The following is a 20068-nucleotide window of genomic DNA, read 5'->3' on the forward strand; positions in this document are numbered from 1 at the left end:
TCCTTCACAGACAGACCACTCATGATAAAACAAAAACAACAAACATCTATTTATAATCAGGCAACTAACGTGCACATGTTTTTTCTTTGATTCACCGTATTTTAGATAAGATTACTTTATTGATCACAAATAATGGTTAGAATCTGTTCCTAATGAAACTTGGCTGTTTTTGCTTTTGACAAATAAAAAGAAAATCTCTGCTACCATGAAAAAAACTACTAAGATTCTGTACTGAGTTGACACAGATTGTGCAGACATTCCGTGTCTATCTAACCATGCATGGCCATGCATTTCAATTATCAAAGGCAGAGACGGAAAAAAAAAGTGCGTTGACATTCTGATATATATATACACACACCCATATATGCAGTAACAGTATCCAGAAACAGATAGGATATTGCTTTGGTTGACTCTTCCCATGCAGAATAATTTATCTGTCAGAAGCTAACTGCACATATTATATTTCTCCAAAGTCGTTACTTTTCTCAGTTCTTTCAATTTTTCAACCTATCATGTATATTTTTTTTCTTGGTTTTGGGATTTATCAGTTGGATTATACGAAATACAATCTTATTATACTATAATATAGACTTGTTCATATAGTAATGTCAAATAGGCAGGTTCTATAATTTAGTCCTTATGTTGTTTTTGATGCGTTTTGTTTTTTACATTATTTTTTTACTCAATTGAATTCTTATTTTTTTAAATTGATTCAGAGCTCTATATTTTCATGCTTTGAGTACATACATATACAGTGACAGAAAAGATAAACTTAGTTGTGGTATCAGAAAAAGATATATGGAAAATAAAAGCAAAGCCGAAACGTGGAGAAGGGAATAATGAAGAGAATTCGACTTGACTTTGGAATGTATTCGATTTAATTAACCTCTTTCAGAGACCAAGGGCCAAGCATTCTTGTCTATAAATACCAACCTAAAATGTCTTTCACCAGTATCAAAACTGAGGTTAACAGAAGAATTTTTCGTGTACCCTCAAAGGCTTCCAGTATTCAGTAAGCTAAGATGCTTGAATGAATGCTGGAAGCTTTTGAAGGAATTTGAAACCTTACTTCTACAAATATGATCTATATTCAAAACTGTTCACTTTCAACAAAATTACCTTTTCTTGAAAGGAGCTGAATAGTGGCTCAGCAAAAAACCTATTTTTAAGCAAAAAGCGCACATATATTGTCCAAACTGAGTAATTCAAATTTTCTTTTTTAAACATACATCATTCATTTCATCTTTTTTGTTCTGACAATTGTTCTGGAAAATGTTTTTTCTGTAAGAGATCGTTTATCCAGAAGAACACTTAAGTTATGACTTGTACAAGTTCTATATTTTCCGTATACGTCTCTTGTTATGTGTGTAAACTCTTTCCATGACTTTTCTTGGTGAATCCATAGACTCTTGATATTCATTTGTGATTCAAACCGACCCAGTTGTATGTTTTAAACAGAGAACAAATTTAGAAAGAAAAAAAAAGGGGATGAAAAGTAGCTGCAAATGTCTAAGGCACATATATCTATTGAAGTACTCGCCTGTATTAGTTTCTGATTTTCTATACAAAAGCAATCATGTATAATCAAGCACCCCAAAATGGGATGCAAAGAATGAAGGCATGGGAGTAACAGAGAGTAAACTCCCATCACAAAAAAAAAAGAAAAAAAAAAAGAACAAACAATCAGAATACAAAGCATTAACAGAAGTTGGTCAAGCTCTCTGCACTAACAAACCTCTCGCATACAATTTTCTCAACCTGTAAACAAAAAACATAAGAGACATGCATAAATATATCATTGTCATAAAATGTGGTTGTCTTGTGTGTTTGTGTGTCCGTATATATCTGTTTCAGTTCAGAAAACTACTTTAAGGCTTTTAAAATCTTAACACCTACTAAGTTTGAACAGATTGTTGACATATGAATGAAATTATACACTGTATCAGACTAATTTTTCAAGTTCAATTTCATTTGGGAGGAGCCATGTATTCAACTGATTAGTTAACTCCTCGAGACATTGTATATTGAATTTAATTAAAATATATTAAAAATATGAATTTTTTACACTGTCATCGTTCCTGGATTGACAAGTATAAAAAGATTTTTTACTCTTGTAATACTTAATTTAAAAGTCATATCTGAGTAATTTCTAGTAGATTGATCATACAGAAAATTTTACACTGAAAGCATACTAAATTAAACTCTTCATATTTACCTGATAATATGACCAAGCCAAGGTACAAAGATCCGCAAAGAAATGCAAATGATATCATCCCCCTGAAAGTGGAATCCATTGCAGAACGGAATATTAATGACTACTAGCTAATACAAATATAGGACATAAATTCAGTTTATCCCCAGTGATAAAGCATATATTACAATTGTGAGTCAACTGCTCATTCATGTACTTTACCCCTATTGCTACACTGCTATTATATGACCATCTTAATCATTATAAGCAAAGAACTACTATTTAATAGAGTTTTAACTATGACAAAAAAAAAAACTCCAAATTTCAATCCTAATAAAACCAGCAAATATTGGTCCAAAATAAAAGGATTATCTTGCATTCAAGCGTGCTTCGGAATAGCAAACTCACCAAATAACTCCCCAGCCAAAACCATTACAAGGGCATGGACAAACTTCTGCAAACTTTTCAGCGTCACTAGAGTTGACTCTTCGAGATATTAAATCATCGTAAATATCTAGATCACATAAATTTTAATCATGTTATATAAGTGGTAGCAAAAATTTTATTATCCAAAGTAAAATAAACCATGTAGAAAGTGCTTAAAAGTATACCATAAACTGAAAACAAACTGTTCATGACACCTGAAAAGTAAATCATAATTAGTAGTCTATTTAGTTCAAATAATTTTTGGAAAATGGATGAAGAGGAACATACCAATAAAGAGAATGACATAGCGAAGGACATGAACTGTTGTTTTCTCTTGCAGAACCCAAATAACAGCAATAAAAACAATAAATCCTGATATTAATTGGTCAACAAAAATGTCAATGTGAGAATTGTCAATGTCATCTTTCCACTTTTTCACATTCTATTTGAGAAGAAGATCACAAAACCACTCACCAATACATAGTCCTCGAAGTGTCCACTTTTTGAATAAAAGTGTGTAGCAAGATAGGAAAAGGGAGAGAAGTCAGAACAAAAATAGCTTTGATATATTGGTACAAAACATCTCCATCTATAATCAATCTTACATTTTTTGCAAGAAAGAGCACAACAATCAGAGCAGCAATAAAGCAACCAGCAGCAATTTTTGCGGTGAGAAGATTTGTGGATGCAAGTATCAAAGCCATTCCCCAAAATGACGAACCAAGATCTAGAAGAAAAATCAATCAGAATAATGGTAAATGCAATTGAGAAGTCTTCTTATCAATTTCAAATCATATGCATAAAAAGGTTAAGAAGTCTATCCATTCAAATACAGAATATCCACATATTGCATGTCACAATTTCACATCAAACCCATAGCACATTTGGTGATGATGTTAGTTTTATAAGATTGTTATCCACAAGTCCCTGATTCTAAATGAACTTAAAAAATTGAACCTCATTGCATTAACTTTTTATATATCAAATGAAAGTAAAAATTAAAGTGTTAACTAAAAATTAAGGGAGAAAAGTGCATTACATCCAGCAGGCAAGATCACCCAGTATATTCCACCACGTGTCTGGGTTACCCCACCCTCATTTGCGTGAACCTGAATTCCTTCCACCTATTGAGATCAGACTAAAAATGATTCAGTATACAGAAGATACAAATATAAAGAACCTTACACCAGAGTCAAATTTTTGCAATGACTCAGGCTCCATACAATAAGACCATCATGGTCGGGCCAGCTGTAAAAATATGCATAATGCTAATGATCCACAGTGAATATATTGTTACCAACATGGTATATACTTTGTTTAACTGGAACATGCAGCATTAATGCATCACAATTCACAAAATTTACTGCATATGAATAAATTACGAAGCAATGAAAGTGACAAATTCCTTAAAAGACCTCAAGAGTGTGTTTGGCCAAATTAGTTTATAAGCTAACTGGTAACTAGTAAACTAGTAGTTTCTAGTAGATAAGCTAACTACTAACCAATAAGCTCAGTTTATAAGTTCCTAGTCGATAAACTAGCTTACTAGATTAAAGATGTTTGATAGCTTCAACATCAAAATGCATTAAGCTACAACATTTACAGTTTTTACCTTGCCACAAGTGAGCCAGCAAGCAATGGCATGACTAGCTTCATGCAGAAACACAGTGATGAGCTTAAAAGGTGTAAGTACAAAGGTCCTCCATAGCTACAGCCACCACCACAACAAAGTAATATAACACAAGTAGATCAGTTATACAGCCTGAGACCAAAATAAATATATATATATATATATATATATATATATATATATATATATATATATATATATATATATATATATATGACATTGTGCCCTAAATAAATCTACATGAAATGTGGTGTAGCATTAATATGTATGGTTACTAAATCAAAACAAATATCTGCAAACTTACCTTAGTAACCACTAACTATTTAAATACGGTGTAGCATACTAGAACAAACTAAGGACCTCCTTTTGAAAAGGTCTTTTGTCTAATGCCAAGACCACCAAGTTGTTCAACTTACGCAACCATGTATTATTTTTAGGGATAAGCCCATCCAAAAGAGCTACCAAACTTTGATCCAGTCTCAAGTCAACTAATTTGGGAAAAAGTCAGGCGGAAATCACAAATAATCGTTAATCCCCTTGCTAACCGTCCACATACTTTATCCAAAAAACAAAAAACTTAAAAGGCAGAAACTTTCACATGGTAACGTCATTTGCCACTCCAATTCACAATCCCATTCATAACTTAACATCTATTGAATGCAATTGTGTTTCTCTCAACATCCCTTTGCTACCACTACGTAGTAGGATTGAAATAATTTAAATGCATGATATATCATTGCAATCAAATAAAGCAAGATATAGCTTTGATTACATTAAGACAATCACCTACAACTACAAACATGTGCAGTCAGTAATTAGTACGAATTAGTAACTAGATTACAGAGAGACAGAGATAGATAGATAGATAGCTAGAGAGAGAGAGAGAGAGAGAAAGTGGTTGTCATTAAACATCGCAAAAAATTACTTCCAATTTCACTTGAATTTAAATTTCAAACTCTCTTTTTTTCCTCTAAATCTAATTCCTTAACAGGGTATGTTTTCCTTTGTGGGAAGGAGTAAACAAAAATTTGGTTTTGATTTTGAGGGTGTTTTGAATGCAGAGAGAGAGAGAAGTAGTGTACCACAAGGATTACAACGGTGAAGCCAGCAACACAACCAATGAAGACCTTCTGGTCATGGTCACAACAGTTCCTGAGCTCCCAGTTGGGCATAGCTGATGAGCTCAAACGAAACGGCTATGAGGAATCGAAGTGAAAAAGGATTGAACTTTGATGGAAGATAATGATGGGTTTTGTGTTGAATCAATCCTATGATTGAAGGAAGCGTTTGGTTTGGTGGGGTGTGGGAATCACAACGAAGAGAGAGAGGGAGTGAAGGTATAAATCAAACAAACACCATTTTATTTATTTATTTATTTATTTATTTATTTATTTATTTATTTATTTACTTTTTAAACTTAATTTTATATATAAGAAAAAAGGGAGACAAAGCGTTTAATTTCAGGTGGCCAACGCGTAAATAAGGTCAACCATTTTTGTTTTATTTCATTCTTTCTTCGGTGAACCGTTCCAAGATTTCAGATTTTTTCTTCTTTCAAATTTTGAATTTTACTTCATTAAAGGAACTTGCGTACCATATACTACTTCCAATTTATCCTAATTTTAATAGATTTTACTCATAATTCATTATGGAACCAATCATTTACTTCATTTTATATTAATATGTTACTGTAAAATATCTGCTTTACGTGAAGGAAAAAAACTCTGCCAATTCATTATGTGAGAAACCTTTTATATTTAAATAACTATACCACTTTTAAATATATTCTTGTGCTTCTTTTAAATTACTTTTTTTATTATTATTGTTTCACAAATTTAGAAAATAAATTAAGTAATTAAGATTGAAAATATAGCTCCATTTGATTTTTTTTTCTTTCTAAAACTAGAATCAATATATGTAATAAAATGTTTTATTTTTCTGATTTGCTAAAAAACAGAATATTTGTATTAACGTCATTAAAAATATTTAAAATTAATATGCACCACTAAAATGTGAATAAAAATAAGTCAGTAACAATAATAGTATAGCTAATAAAAATAAAACAATAAAAAATAGAAATTATAGATTTTCTTAAAAACATTATTTGTTAAGCATTATCACAGTAAAATATATAATTTACTACAGCATCTTTTTTATTTCACAGTGCTTGCTTCCAATTAACTAGTGATATAACAATAAAAAAGAAATGGATTTCAATCAAACAGGTGGAGTGAAAAATATACTTCACATATGAAACCTGCATTTGCATTGGGTTCGATCACATTTTGATTCTGAAAAATTGTTTCCATTTCCCTCACTTGATGCTTGTTTTCAGGGTAAGCCAATTTGAAAAACATACAAAACAAAGCCAACTCTAACAATCATCAATTCATCAATTGATTGTTTTTGCATATAAACAAAAACAGTGACTTTCATCGACCTATGAATGAACCAGTTTCATGTTGAGGATTGAAACTTTGCATTCCCATTTCTCCCATGCATAAACGAAACACAGCACAAAGGCACACAGAATGGTAAGAATCAGCTGTGGAGTGGAGTTAGTCCTTGTGAGGGGAATGGCGACTATATTTTCCCTGCGTTTGAGACCGTTCATCTCTTTCTTTTCTCTTCCGAGAATGTTTGTCTTTGTCTGTAGAACTCCGGTGTCGATGTTCTTTCTCAGATGAACTCCTGTTGTCTTTGTCTGTAGATCTCCGGTGAAGATGTTCTTTCTCGGATGAACTCCTCTCATGGTAACGACCACTTCTCTCTGATGAGCTCCTTCCACGGGAGTGTTCATCATCTCGGTGTCTTGATCTATTTCTGTAATGCCCTTCCTTAATGTCCACTGAACTTCTAAGGTTATCTTCCTTTCTGTTTCTGTCGTCGGATCCCCATCTACGTTTATGAGAGTCTTCTTCCCTGTCTGAAAGACTCCTTTCTCTTCTGGGAGGCGATGGAACCTTTACAAGCATGGACAAAAACAAAAACAATTAAACAAGCAATTCTAGACAAATTCAAATGATTTTGTAATTTTAATATCTTGAAATATAAAGATCAAATCATTATAAATAAAACATCTTGTCCAAATGAGATATGCTCCAAATGGTAAAATAACACCACCTGAAAGCGTGACATGTATCTTCCTTCAGGCGGAGGGGGTATGCCAAGCTTCTTCAACTCCTCATATGGGATTGGTTTCCTGGTCAAGTAATAGTCAGAAAATGAACATAGCCAATAAGTATAAGTACCAATAACCACATTTGTATCAGTGTATCGTATAAAACTGGATGAAACCATTGCTGGCAACATGGCAGTATCGGAATATTTTGAAAACGTGCCATAGAATATCATTGCTTTTAAATTAGTATGTAATGGAAATTAGACTGGCCATTGACTTTTGGCCAATTACACCCACATCCTCTCTTGTTTCGAAAAATCACATTGACCTTCTGTTCAAAAGAAAAAAACTGTAATAATGAAAATATAAAAACAACCTAGTCTCATCTCATGTCACAAAGTGCAATTGGGCCCTTTTAAACTTTTGCAGAGAATTAAGTCCCCCTTTGTACAGCCTTCCAATCAAGTGAGGACACAGTGTAATTTAGACATATTTCTAGAAACCACAGTGTAATTTTACTCTGATAATCAACCAATTTTGATAATGGTTCAATATTCACTTTTCATTTAACACAGATTATCACAAATCTTTCAAAACTAGGATATAACAATTCAGAAAAATACTTTTCAGATATGACTTGGGACGAGTGAATTGAAACTTACAAGGGTGCACGAAATGGTTTTTCTCTTCCCCCAAAACGAAGTTGCCCTGATTCCTTCTTGCCACTGAGACCACCACCTGTAGAAGAGAACAAAAAGTATTCAGATGGATCCTGGTCCATTAGATAGAAATGCAACTTGAAGAATGAGTCACTTTAACTGACCTAACCTTCTAGGAATCCATCCAGGCATCAATTGTTGTCTGTTGTAATCAACTATGATTTCACAATCATCAACAATCAAATGATGAGCATCCTGCAAAACGAGAAAATTCAGTCATTTTCCATAGCATTGCTTTTATAAGCTAAAGATTAAATAGTTTTAATACCACACCATGTATGCCCGTCGCATCTCCCTTTCAGTTTCATATTCAACAAAAGCATAACCGCGAGAAGCTCCTGTCACTGCAACCAAAAATAAATAAAACCAATGTTAAAACTTAAATCCCAGAGCTTGACAATAATACGGCTTAAAGATAACTATATACATATCATTTAAGGGAATGAACTCATAAAGTTTCCAAATCAATGGCAGGAATTTAACACGAAAAATGTGGCTATACACAGAATGTGGCACAAATAACCCAACTGGAAATGTTATATCTTTTCGTAAACGAACATTTAAAGAGACTCAATAGTATATTTTTCCAGTAGTTGAGGCAATAACCCAACAAGTCATTCTCAGATCTGTTGATAATTCTAACAAAAACAACTTCATGAATGAAATACATTGTTCTTAACCGTGTACAGTGCTACAACCACTATATTATATCTACATAAATAGAAAACAATTTGTGGTGGAAAAACAATCTGAAAAGAACAGTATCCAGATTCCTGAGAGACTTTAACATAGTTCTTAAAATGGCTGAAATACAATAAAACATAGTCAAATGCAGAGCATTATACAAGCAAGAAATCAAGAAAGACTCAATCACATCGACCTGCATGCTCAAAAGAAGCACGACTTATATGTTTTTCAAAAGCACACAATTTGAAGATGTAAAATAGCTACTCTTAGAGCAGGAAGAAGAAATAACTAACAGGAACTGACAATCAAAGAAGGGTTAAGAAGTAAGGTAGACCAAAGAATGATACCAATGTCCCTGACCAAGCGTAAATTCTTCACCTGGCCATATTTACTCATAACCTGAAAGTTGAAAACACATTCCAAAAGCACTAGAATTAAGCTACCCGATAAGTTAATTGTGCTTTAAAAATGAGGCAGCAGAAGACAAAATGACAATATCCTCCATTATTTTGACATGATTGTAATAAACTCATGTCCTTCCTCACGAGCTTCAAGGAACATAATTGATTTCCAAATTTAGAAGCTATATGTTCAATTCCTACTATTGTCGATTGTTTATGGGGTTAGTAAGGGTTAGAATAGAACCCTAAGCATATATTCATGATTTCTTATCTCCCTTCTACATAAAATATCTACATTAACTATGTTAAGACATAGGACACAATTTTCTAGATATTTATATTTATCATGTATTGAAGGCAATATCACTTGAACATATTTGCACCCGATGGAAAAGAAAAGAAAAAATTGTACTTTGTGGAGAGTATCCTGTGTGGTGAGGCGAGAGAGACGAGCAACGAACAGAGTGCAATAAGGGTCTCCAGTGGCCTTAGGATCACCATGTGGGTCATCTGCAAAATTCAAATTTTAAGAATAGAAAGGAACCAAAATTGAAATAATTTATTAAAAAGTGAAGGAAAAAGAAAAACAGACAGAGGCCAATAGAGGAACAGAGTTGAGCACGATAAACAGCATTGTCGTGAGGAACAACATCCGTGCCGTCGATGCTGCCAGCTTGAATGGGATGGTACGAATCTGCATAGAATACTGAGCTCAAGTTTTTGGACCGAACACTCATTGCTCTCTGCTCTTCTTCACCTGTTTTTGTTTATGGTCATTAACCCTCAATGCACATTAACCCAAGAAACCACGTACCCTTGTAACAAAGTCACACTGCCTCAACACCACTGCAACGCAAGCCATCCACCCCGACAACCTGAATCAAATTGAAAACGAGGTTAGGAGAACAAAATTGAAATTCAAAAAGAAAACCTATCAGACTTTCCAACTTCCCCCTCCCTCGATGTCCCATCAAACTAGGGAAAACACAATAGCTCAACTAAAACGAAATTGCTCACCAAAAAAGGTATGCCCAAATCGAAACTGCAACCCTAATGGGACCACCAAAAGCCAAATTTTAGCGCCAATGTCGTCAGCAAGGAGATGAACGTCGACACGGAGGAAGCTTTGCCCTACCGAAATTGAAACCGGAAACATTAGGGAGCCAAAATGAATTTGAAAAACAAATCCAAATGATTTCACACGGATAAATTAATAATAATAATAATAAAATGTATTATCTTAATTTTTTATTAATTTTAATATTTAAAAATAATTTTTTTTAAAGTATCTTATTCTTAAATATTATATTTTATAATTAAGAATAATTTGATAATCTTTATTTTCTATTTATTAAAATATTTTTTTATCTATTATAACAATTAAATATTACATAAACTTTTATAAAATTTATTTTCAATTATTTCCAAATTCTTTAAAAAAAACAACACATATCTTATTTTCAAATTTCCTCAAATACATATATAATTCATATATTCACTCTCCACATAGCCTTAAAAAAAATAATATTCCTTCCAAGTCAGCAGTGTCAAATTCTAGGGTTCATGATTCTCTCTCATAATCTAAAATCTAATAACACTTTAAACCTGCACCTTCCTAAAGGTCCAGCGCAACCTTGCACTTCTATCCTCTTTACTCACTTCTTGTAATGCTCAATCAATTTCACACTTCTGCATGTTCCGATTCTAGCAATTCATTCCGCTTTTGAGTTAATTTGTTAGTTTTCGTCGTCTTCTCGCAGCGCTTCTCCTCCACGGGCGCCGTCATTGTTTTAGTTGCTCCTTTCAGGTTCGTTCTTATGAGTTACCAAAGTGTATACTTGATTCATAATTTGTGGATTTAACATAATATTATTTGTTGGTTCACAGGGTGAGTATTTGTTACAATGAAGGTAAAGAAGGCTAAAAGAGACCTCCATAGTGGAGAAAAAAAGAAGAAAAGGAACAGGGAACAAAATGCTGAAGTTGAGATACATGCTACTGTGGAGGGCCTTGAAGGTAACTGTGCTTTGTTTTCTAATCATCACCCTTTTCTTTGGCTGTCTCTGATGTACTGTGTTTGTTTCAGTGGATAATGAAATACATGTTAGTGACGCAAAGAAGGAGAAGGCTTCTATCAACAAAAAAAGGAATAACAAAGACAAAAGTCTTGTTAGGAAACGAAAACCAAAGGGTGAAGAGGTTGGTTTCGATAAACCAAGTGGTGAGTTGAATGTTATGTATGGGGTGTGGGCTAGTGCCATTTGTGAACTAGTATATATTTTATTTTCAATTGTTGTAGAACAATTGCTCATACTACTCTAATACTATATTGTGTTAATTTTTATTTGTTGACATTGTTTTCCATGTTCTGGCATTTAGTATAGACATCTTTTTATAAAAGATTCGTTAACTATGTCATCCTGGTCATGCTCAACATATACGGTTAAATGATAACAGATGGAGTAGTGGACAATTGTCATTCTAGTGCTGAGGAGATCCAAGACTTTGGCGGTCATAGAGATTTGGATAATGGGGCAGTTGTCAAACCCTGTAAGAAAATACATTTTCTAGTTTAATTCGTTTTGTTGTTTGGAATGTAATATTCGAATTTATGCATTGCTTTCCCTCATGAACTTTTTATCTTTTAGGTACGTCAAAGAAAGACAAGAAAAAAAGGAAAAAGGAGGTTCAAAATTCCCAGGAAAAGGGAGAAGGGTACAACAATCAGAAGGAAGTTGAAGTTTATACTATTTCCTCTGGAGATAATGACTGCTCAAAAGGAATGAAAAGTATGAATTGTTAATATTAAGCACATTTCTTTTTGTTTGATTTAAAATAAAATTCAAAACACTGGACATCCATAACTTTTACCTGTGTTATACATATGAGATGATGAGCATATATGTTTGCAATGCCAAAATTGTGTCATAGATATTGCATTGCAAGTCTATTTAAATGTATTTTGGCTCTATTTGCAATAGTAGTTGCCATATAAAAGGATTTTTTATATCTCTCCATCATTGACCACATTCCACCACTACTAGCTTCAATGTTTGAACATTTAGAGATATCTTTTAACTTTATTCTTTCAATCTGTTGGACAGAATGGATTATGATGCACCTTTGTATTTTGTCTGTATTTATTACCGATTTACTATTAATAATTATACCTAGTATAGTTTTTGAATGGGGACTTTTGAAAGTATAGAATGGATCGTGGAATACCATCAAAGCAGACCAGGATTGGAAGTATTGCAAAATCAAATTGATGACTTTATAACTGCTCATGAAGAAAAACTAGAAGAGGTAAATTTTTTTACGAACATTCATGAAGTGATAATAGAATGATTAAACGCATTTGTCATATTAATTTATACTGTTCTGTGGCTAAATGGAAGTGTAAACCTTTTCCTCTGGACATAATTATATAATGGATAAGTTTTGTTTATATTATATAATATTGACGTTGGCTACTATCGTATTCAATTGGAGCTTCATTTCCATGGCTTTAAATAATAACTTCATTACCAAAAGTGGGCTTTAACATATGAATCCCAGTTATAATTGTCTCATTTTTTAGAGTTGTGTTGCCTCCATGTGTTGTGCATGACCTCCATGTGTGGCGCATAGGCAATGCTTCCAGTTGATGAAGCTTGTAGTTTTTTAGCATGGTATTTGGTCCTAGAAGGGTGTTAGGATACAGAGTTATTCCAATTTGTACTTTATGGAGTGTACTCAAAGATGAATTTATATAGTTCTCTGAATTTGCAAATTCAAACGTATATGAAGGGGGAGTTCATTTTTTGTTTCATTTTGATGTTGAATTTGTGGAGTGTAGCATTTGGATAATTTGTTTCTTTTTTGTCTCTTATCTGTTGTCTCGTACCATTTGGCTTCCTGCTTACATGTGTGCAATACTACTTGTCAAGAGAGAAAGATGCAATCATGAATGAAATTAACTCACAATTGAAATGATAGCATTGATGTAGCTAGCCTACCGGCAATGTTTTCATCACACCCTTCTTGAGTAATGCTAGTAACCTTTATTGTGTCCTAACAGTATGCTTTTGAAAATGGTTTAATTTAATGTTATCATGCTAGTAGAGATCAATTAATGTTAACTAGAGTAGTGGAGAAAATCTTTGGAAACACATTTCTGATTAATTATGAACAAAATGAAGCATGTAGAATAGAACACTATTTCTAGTTTAGATGTCAAAATTGGAGAGATCATTCGATTCCACCAGTCTCAAAATATGTTGGATCGTTTATATAATATAATTGGACTTCAAATTGGGGTGAATGAAATGACGAAGTGCCTTAGTAGTTATATGTGATTCAAAAATGCTTCTGAAGCGTAATGAAATTTTACTATACAGATCAAGATCTGGGATATTTTATTGTCTTATATGTTGAGTAAGTGGTAAAGAGTTCATGTTAGTGTTGTTGCAGACTTGAGGATGTTGTGGTTGTTATGAGTAAGTGAGCATAAAAGACTCGGTAGAATCAATAATGGATTTATTATATAGAAAGCTAGGGTAGCATCTATTGAGGAAAAAAAGCTAGAATATTGCTTAAAGTGGTTTGATTGCAGTAAAAGCCGATAGAAGTCTCAATAAGGAGAGTGTCTCAGATGCAAGATAGCCCCTTTGGTTAGAGGTGGAGAAACCAAAAAAACTTAGGAAAAATCATTCATAAAGGACTTAAATCTAAATGAAATTTTGAGGTTTTGGTTTGTGATGAAACACAATGGTGCCATTGCATGTGTTGGATTTGAATTGCATTTGCAGTATCTGACTGAAATGAGTACTATGTGCATGCGATTAATTCTCCATTTTATCACATAAGCATCTTTTTAAATTCCTTGAATGTTCAAGTTTTTATATTCATAACGTATGAATGCTCCCACATATTTTAGTCTTTAATTTTGTTGTACATGTGATGATTTATGCAGGAAAGAAAAGAAAAAGAAGCCCTTGCTGCAGATGGGGGGTGGACGGTTGTTGTACACCATAAAGGTAGAAAGAAAACTACCGATTCTGAAACTGGAATTGCAGTAGGTTCAGTTGCTCAAGCAGCCGTGGAAAATAAAATGGCCAAAAAGAAACGTAAAGAAATTGGTCTAGATTTCTACAGATTTCAAAAAAGAGAAGCACAGAGAAATGGTATTATTTCCTTTTTCTTGAAATTGACCTAAATGTTGATTAGGGAGCTATCTATCAAAGTTTGATAAAATTATTTCAGAAGCTGGTGTCATTTGCTTTTCTTTTGTTTCTAATGAATACCTTAATGTGTAAGAAAAGAAAACCGTAATGATTTCCATTTCTATTCCCATGCTTCATTATTTATTTGACTTTCCTAAACTTCGGTTGTGCTGAAGAGTCACAGCTCATCTTGGTTCATAAAATGAATGTCTTGTTGCTGTGGGTTGGACTCCCTTAAGGAATATTTGATTTTATGTTGAAGTCTCGTGCTTTATACCATGTATTGTATCATTCATAACTGCTGTTGTGTTCAAGATTTTAAACCCATTTTGCTGCCAATTCAAGATTTTATTCACAAATGACTGTCAGGAAAGAATATTTCTGGATATTCATGAAATGGATCTCATGTTGCTATTGGTTGGAACTGTTTAAGTAATTATATGATTTTATGTAAATGTATCTTGCTTTATACCTCATTTTGTTTCTTAGCTCTAGTTGTCGGGAATCAAAACTTAGTAACTCTCTAAATCGATTGTGATTACATTCTTGTTATTGTTGGTGGTCAAAGTGAGATAAACCCTTTTTATTTTGTTTGCAGAGATCATGACGCTGCAGAGCAAATTTGAGGAGGATAAAAAACGTCTGCAGCAGATGAGAGCTGCGAGGAAATTTAGGCCTTATTAATCAATGTTTTTAGCGCAGATCAAGGTTCACGGTAGTTTTTATGGGGAATCTGGGGTAGTTATGGAGTCTTGAAGTTGAATTTCCTATAGCTCGCAAATTAAAAAAAAAAAAAAAAAAGGTTCATTTATCATTCCAATTTTGTCAAACTTATTGTACATTAATGTAGGTAATAGTTATTTTATTTCGACTTCTTTTTGGTTTTTTGGCAGCATTGCTATTATCTTCACAATTTGTCTATTTGTAAGATTGTCATTTACATGCAAATTCAAGATGCTAAAACTCAGAACAACTATCATTTATCTATTGTGTGTCTTATTAATTTTTCTTTCGTACTCCAGTTGAATTTGCTTATTTTCAGCTTGACTTCTGTCTAGTGGAGTTAACCATGATAGAAAGGAAGATTATGTTATTATCTTAGACTTTCTTTGATGTTACAATTATGGAGGAATGGAAAGAAGGGTGTTTATGTTTGGAGGTTATTGAATTCTTCCGTTATTACAAGGTGACCGGGAAAAAGATAGATAAAAAAACATAAATAATTTTTGTGCAGTACCACTACAGTCATTAAAAATGTTTAAAAAGGAAATAAAAATCATTTTATATATATGTACTATTTTTTTTCTCTATCTCTGACAAACATAAGTCTCTTTCATTCTTTGTTAAATAAAATAAAAAATTAATAGTTTAAGTATAGAATTATAGTGAATCAAACTGAGAGAAGCGTATTGACAGCTTAGAATGTGTAGTTGATAGGTAATTGATCATTATTGTCCTTCACTGCTGCATTCTCTGTATCCAATCCAACTTATAGAATCGAGAAGGAATCTAACATATCACAATACAAGGCAATGATATCATACTGACACTGTTGTTGATATGAGCATGTCGTGTCACAACTACGATATTCACCTCAATCAATTACAGTATCAACTCATGCACTGTTTTGTTGTTCAGCAACAACCTCGACAACACATTACATGTCTTTCGTTACGTGTGAGGCTGCCACTATAACATTTCATGGCTTCCGTGTATCTATCAAGTTCATCACCAATATAGGGACCCACCTTCCATTTTCTTCTTTTTCTTCGCTTTGAAACATTGCATGCATGCATGCATGCTTCTCAGCTCTTATTCTCCATCACAGTCTTTTTACTTGTCTGCACTTTTGATTGATTGATATATATATATATATATATATATATATATATATATATTGATCGTGCGTGACAGTGGCAAAAGACGTCACCAACCAAATCGGAGCAGAAATGTGGTTCTCTCTGTGTAATCACTCACATCATCACACATCCCCAGAGAAAAACTGTTTGTCAATCTAGTTTTTTTCATTACACTAAAATAGAAACCGAGATAATATATAATTATACTTTTGAATTTAAAAGAAAAAAAAACATATAATTTTGTTATTAAACTCATTATTTTCCTTATTAAACTTTGAAATTGGTTTGAATTTTAAATTTTGATATATTTTGGAAGTAAAGGGATCTTTACCTCCTACTGGATTACATTAATGACCTGTACTCATGTAATCAATATGTTTTATTATTAGATGCATATTTGCTTAATTTTTTAGATATTTAAAATGACCTGGAAGGACCATTGTTTTATATTATCCAAAGTAAACCAAACACGTGCAAATGAATCACCAGTGAATCTTCTTGAAACTTATTGAAAAACTAATCATGTTAGATTCCACTTTTAAATTATGAGAGAAAGTCATTAAATTGGTGAAGAGAGAGTTAAAGAGAAAGTGTTAGAAATTACTGTCATTGGTATATCTTTGGTGTCCAATTATTCACAAATTACAATGTCACACTCACACACAACCAAAATAATACGCCAACGAAAAATCAAACAAAATCATGTCATCCACCTTTCTAATTATGAGACTCAAGATCAACCACCTCCCACTAAAGATAAAAAAAATAAGTTTAATGTACCTCATTTTATGTTAGTAGTATCGTGTCGACTAGAGATAAAATATATAAATGGATATAAACCTCATCTTATAAGTCGATTTTGTAGAGTTGAATTAAACTCAAAGTCCACTTATTAATATGATATTGTTCCACCAGTTATCGGTGCATTATCGGATCACCTATTAATATCTAGCTTCACACTCGAGATGTATATATTTTCATTTAAAAGAGTGTGTTGAAAGTCTCACAACTAGAGATAAAATCAATTTATAATATATAAATAGGTGCAAATCTCACCTTATAAGTCGATATTGTAACATTAAATTAGACTTAAATCCACTTCTTAATATTTTACAAACTAACATAATAAGATTAAATTATATTTAAAATCTACTTCTTAATCTAATATAATTAAGTTAGGTTTGAAATTAACCTAATATACATATGAGGTGTAAGAAAGTTTCGTTGACATGCAAGTGGTAGAAAGATTGATTATTGGCGTGTGTGGGAACATTGAAACAGGAGCAATTTTTTTTTCAATGGTCCAAAATCATTTGAAATAATATCTACTACAGTACAATTATAAGGGTAGCCTACCCTTCACAACCACACTAATTAATGAAGTTACCAAAACCTTAGTAATAGGAGTAAACTCGAATTAGTTATAAGAGAATAGAGAGTAATGGATGTTATACAAAAGAACCTAACCATGATCTATAGTAGACAAAAAAGAAGACTCACCGAAGAAAGTAATAGAGTGCATGAAAGTGACATTACAGACTGTGAGCAATGAGCCAGTCAGAAGAGTAAAGAAAGCAGGGATTTTAGTTGGATATTGAGGAGGAGAAAGTGTAATAACCAAGTTGCCTGTTCTTATGAAGGAGCATATTCATACCAATTTATAATCATAATTTAATACTAGTTAGTTGCCAAATGTGCATAACTTCATTCATCACTTATAAATGCATTTCAATTCCTATCAACTGGTTATTATATTTATCAGTTTTTGGTTTGCATACTTTCTCAATCAATTAACAAATCTTCATTCATTAGTGAAACTGTTTTTGTTTATAACCATTTTTAGGAAGAGAAAATGAAAAAAAAAGTCTTTTTGTTACCTGAAAATAAAATATATCTGAAATTGAAATTTTGTAATATTGAAGTATAATATATTTTTTTTATCAGCAATGTTAATTGTTAAGTATTTTTTAATGAAAATAGTTGAACTTGTTTTTACCCTCTTTTATATTCAACAAATTAATCTTATATCTACTCAAGTGGAGAGATCTCTCTTCCAACTTTAATTCAGTTTAAACAATCTGTTAATTGAATTAGCATTTGTTAATTTAATATGTGGATTATAATAAAAATTGTTTAACCCATTTATTAAAGGTTTTCTACATTAATTGAATAAGCAATCTCAATTTTAAAGGCTTTCTATATTAATTAAATTAGTATATGCGGGTTAAAAAGTTTTTATTTCAGATTGTCTCATCGGGCTTTTTAATATGAAAAATATAATATCAATAAATAAAAAGGTTGAAAGTAATTAAGTAAAACTATAAAAAAATATATAAAAAGTTCAAGTAATTTTTTTATGGTTGTTGGATGGTGATATATCACTTTGATTTAGAGTGAAATTATAGATTAGATAAACCCTAAAAATGTTTCTAGGTGACTTAAGATAGAAATTATGGTACTATTTTTGACAAATAGATTTTTATTAAGCAATTCATAAATAGATTTTAAAATGGTTTAGAATGAGTAAGGTTTTAGTGCGACTTCATAAAAAAAAGTTTGTTCAAAATACAGAACAATTTGTAGATTTTGTTGAAAAACCTATGTTCAAATTATAAATCTAATATATGTATGGAACACAACGAGAAGTTTTTACGGAACAAAATTTACTATTATCTCCACCATTATGAATAAAATGTGTTTGATAAAACCTCAAATACAAATAAAAATTAAACAAGGTTATACAAATATCTATATTAAAATTAATTTTTTATTTAAATATTTATGAATGCATTGTATATGGTTGAGTATCTCTCGACCACATAAGTATTAATCTCGTCTTAAGACGATAAGATACACAACACAACTGCATATCTCCTAAATGTTTGTATCTAAACATGTTTAGCTCATATTGTATGCGACTATCATTAAGCGATCTGATCGATTATCTGTCAATCTACCAGAACTAATGATATACCAACTACTAAGCATAATATAATCAAACAAGGTAATTGGACTATTAAGCCCAAGCCTAGACCCATCTAGGTAAGGATTTATAAACGTAATAAATTATATTATAAATAACACAACCATGATATTTTATTTACGTTTTCATTGATTACACATTTAATACTACTAACTTGAGAGACTTACTTAATCATCATAGTGTCTTTTGAAACATAATCTTATTCATATTATGAAAAACTAATAATAAGATGTATACTTTAAATATTAAATATGAGTAATTTATATATTAAAGATTAAAGACATTTATGGAGTTAGTCTTTATATGGTATTTCTTCAACTTTGTAATAATAATTATATAATATTAACGTTGTGAAGAATGTAAAAAGAATTATATAAGAGCGTAAAATAATCTTACCTTTTACTACCTATACTTTTTAGCTTTGTAACCAAGTTAAAAGTGTAGTAAGATTAAGATGATTAATGTTTCTCTTTAAATGATTAAGAAATATTTCAATCTTAATGTAATAATACCTTCTCACTTCTTTACCGGAATAAATATAGTAAAGCTAGGATAATTACGTATTAATGAAATTAACGCAAAGATGATTTATTTAATACCTCCTTAAGTAGTACATATATTCATAAAAATGTTGTAATGTTACACAATAAAGAGTTTACAAAATTATTATTATTTAAAAAAGAATATATATATTATTTATGTTCTTGTGATGGGTTTAGGGTTTCTTACAAGATACGAAAACATTACTAAAAGACTGTGTTACTTGTAGAATGTCTATGATCATAGAATATCTAATAAAACCTATAACAGCTCAACATTTCATTGAATTGCAATTACAATTTTCAAC

The 20068-nt window shown here is 31.7% G+C and overlaps 3 protein-coding genes across 4 annotated transcripts; 1 reads left to right on the forward strand and 2 right to left on the reverse strand.

Annotated features, from left to right (window-relative positions):
• Positions 1-1496: 1496 nt before the first annotated feature.
• Positions 1497-5585, reverse strand: LOC128195476 (uncharacterized). The gene is made up of 10 exons (XM_052873252.1): positions 5330-5585; positions 4230-4325; positions 3657-3741; positions 3223-3344; positions 3092-3116; positions 2906-2989; positions 2803-2832; positions 2600-2705; positions 2216-2277; positions 1497-1758 (listed from the first exon to the last, which is right to left on the reverse strand). Exons 1-10 carry the CDS (start codon positions 5417-5419, stop codon positions 1754-1756), a joined length of 705 nt encoding a protein of 234 aa, XP_052729212.1. The 5' UTR covers positions 5420-5585; the 3' UTR covers positions 1497-1753.
• Positions 5586-6473: 888 nt separating this feature from the next.
• Positions 6474-10358, reverse strand: LOC108321621 (U11/U12 small nuclear ribonucleoprotein 35 kDa protein). The gene is made up of 9 exons (XM_052873251.1): positions 10193-10358; positions 9768-10050; positions 9588-9685; positions 9122-9173; positions 8361-8431; positions 8192-8282; positions 8031-8106; positions 7371-7449; positions 6474-7210 (listed from the first exon to the last, which is right to left on the reverse strand). The coding sequence occupies exons 2-9, from the start codon at positions 9910-9912 to the stop codon at positions 6806-6808; spliced, it is 1017 nt and encodes a 338-aa protein (XP_052729211.1). The 5' UTR covers positions 9913-10050; positions 10193-10358; the 3' UTR covers positions 6474-6805.
• A 344-nt stretch (positions 10359-10702) lies between these two features.
• Positions 10703-15395, forward strand: LOC108321647 (uncharacterized). 2 transcript variants are annotated; one of them, XM_017553465.2, is made up of 9 exons: positions 10703-10839; positions 10936-10982; positions 11063-11191; positions 11262-11396; positions 11633-11725; positions 11824-11964; positions 12384-12481; positions 14130-14340; positions 14978-15395. In XM_017553465.2, exons 3-9 carry the CDS (start codon positions 11080-11082, stop codon positions 15061-15063), a joined length of 876 nt encoding a protein of 291 aa, XP_017408954.1. In that variant the 5' UTR covers positions 10703-10839; positions 10936-10982; positions 11063-11079; the 3' UTR covers positions 15064-15395. The 2 variants fall into 2 exon arrangements, with proteins under 2 accessions (XP_017408954.1, XP_017408953.1); XM_017553464.2 differs by having other exon boundaries at positions 10703-10982.
• The last annotated feature ends 4673 nt before the right edge of the window (positions 15396-20068 follow it).

The sequence above is a fragment of the Vigna angularis genome, chromosome 2 (assembly GCF_016808095.1).
Source record: "Vigna angularis cultivar LongXiaoDou No.4 chromosome 2, ASM1680809v1, whole genome shotgun sequence".
NCBI classification, from domain to species: Eukaryota; Viridiplantae; Streptophyta; class Magnoliopsida; order Fabales; family Fabaceae; genus Vigna; species Vigna angularis.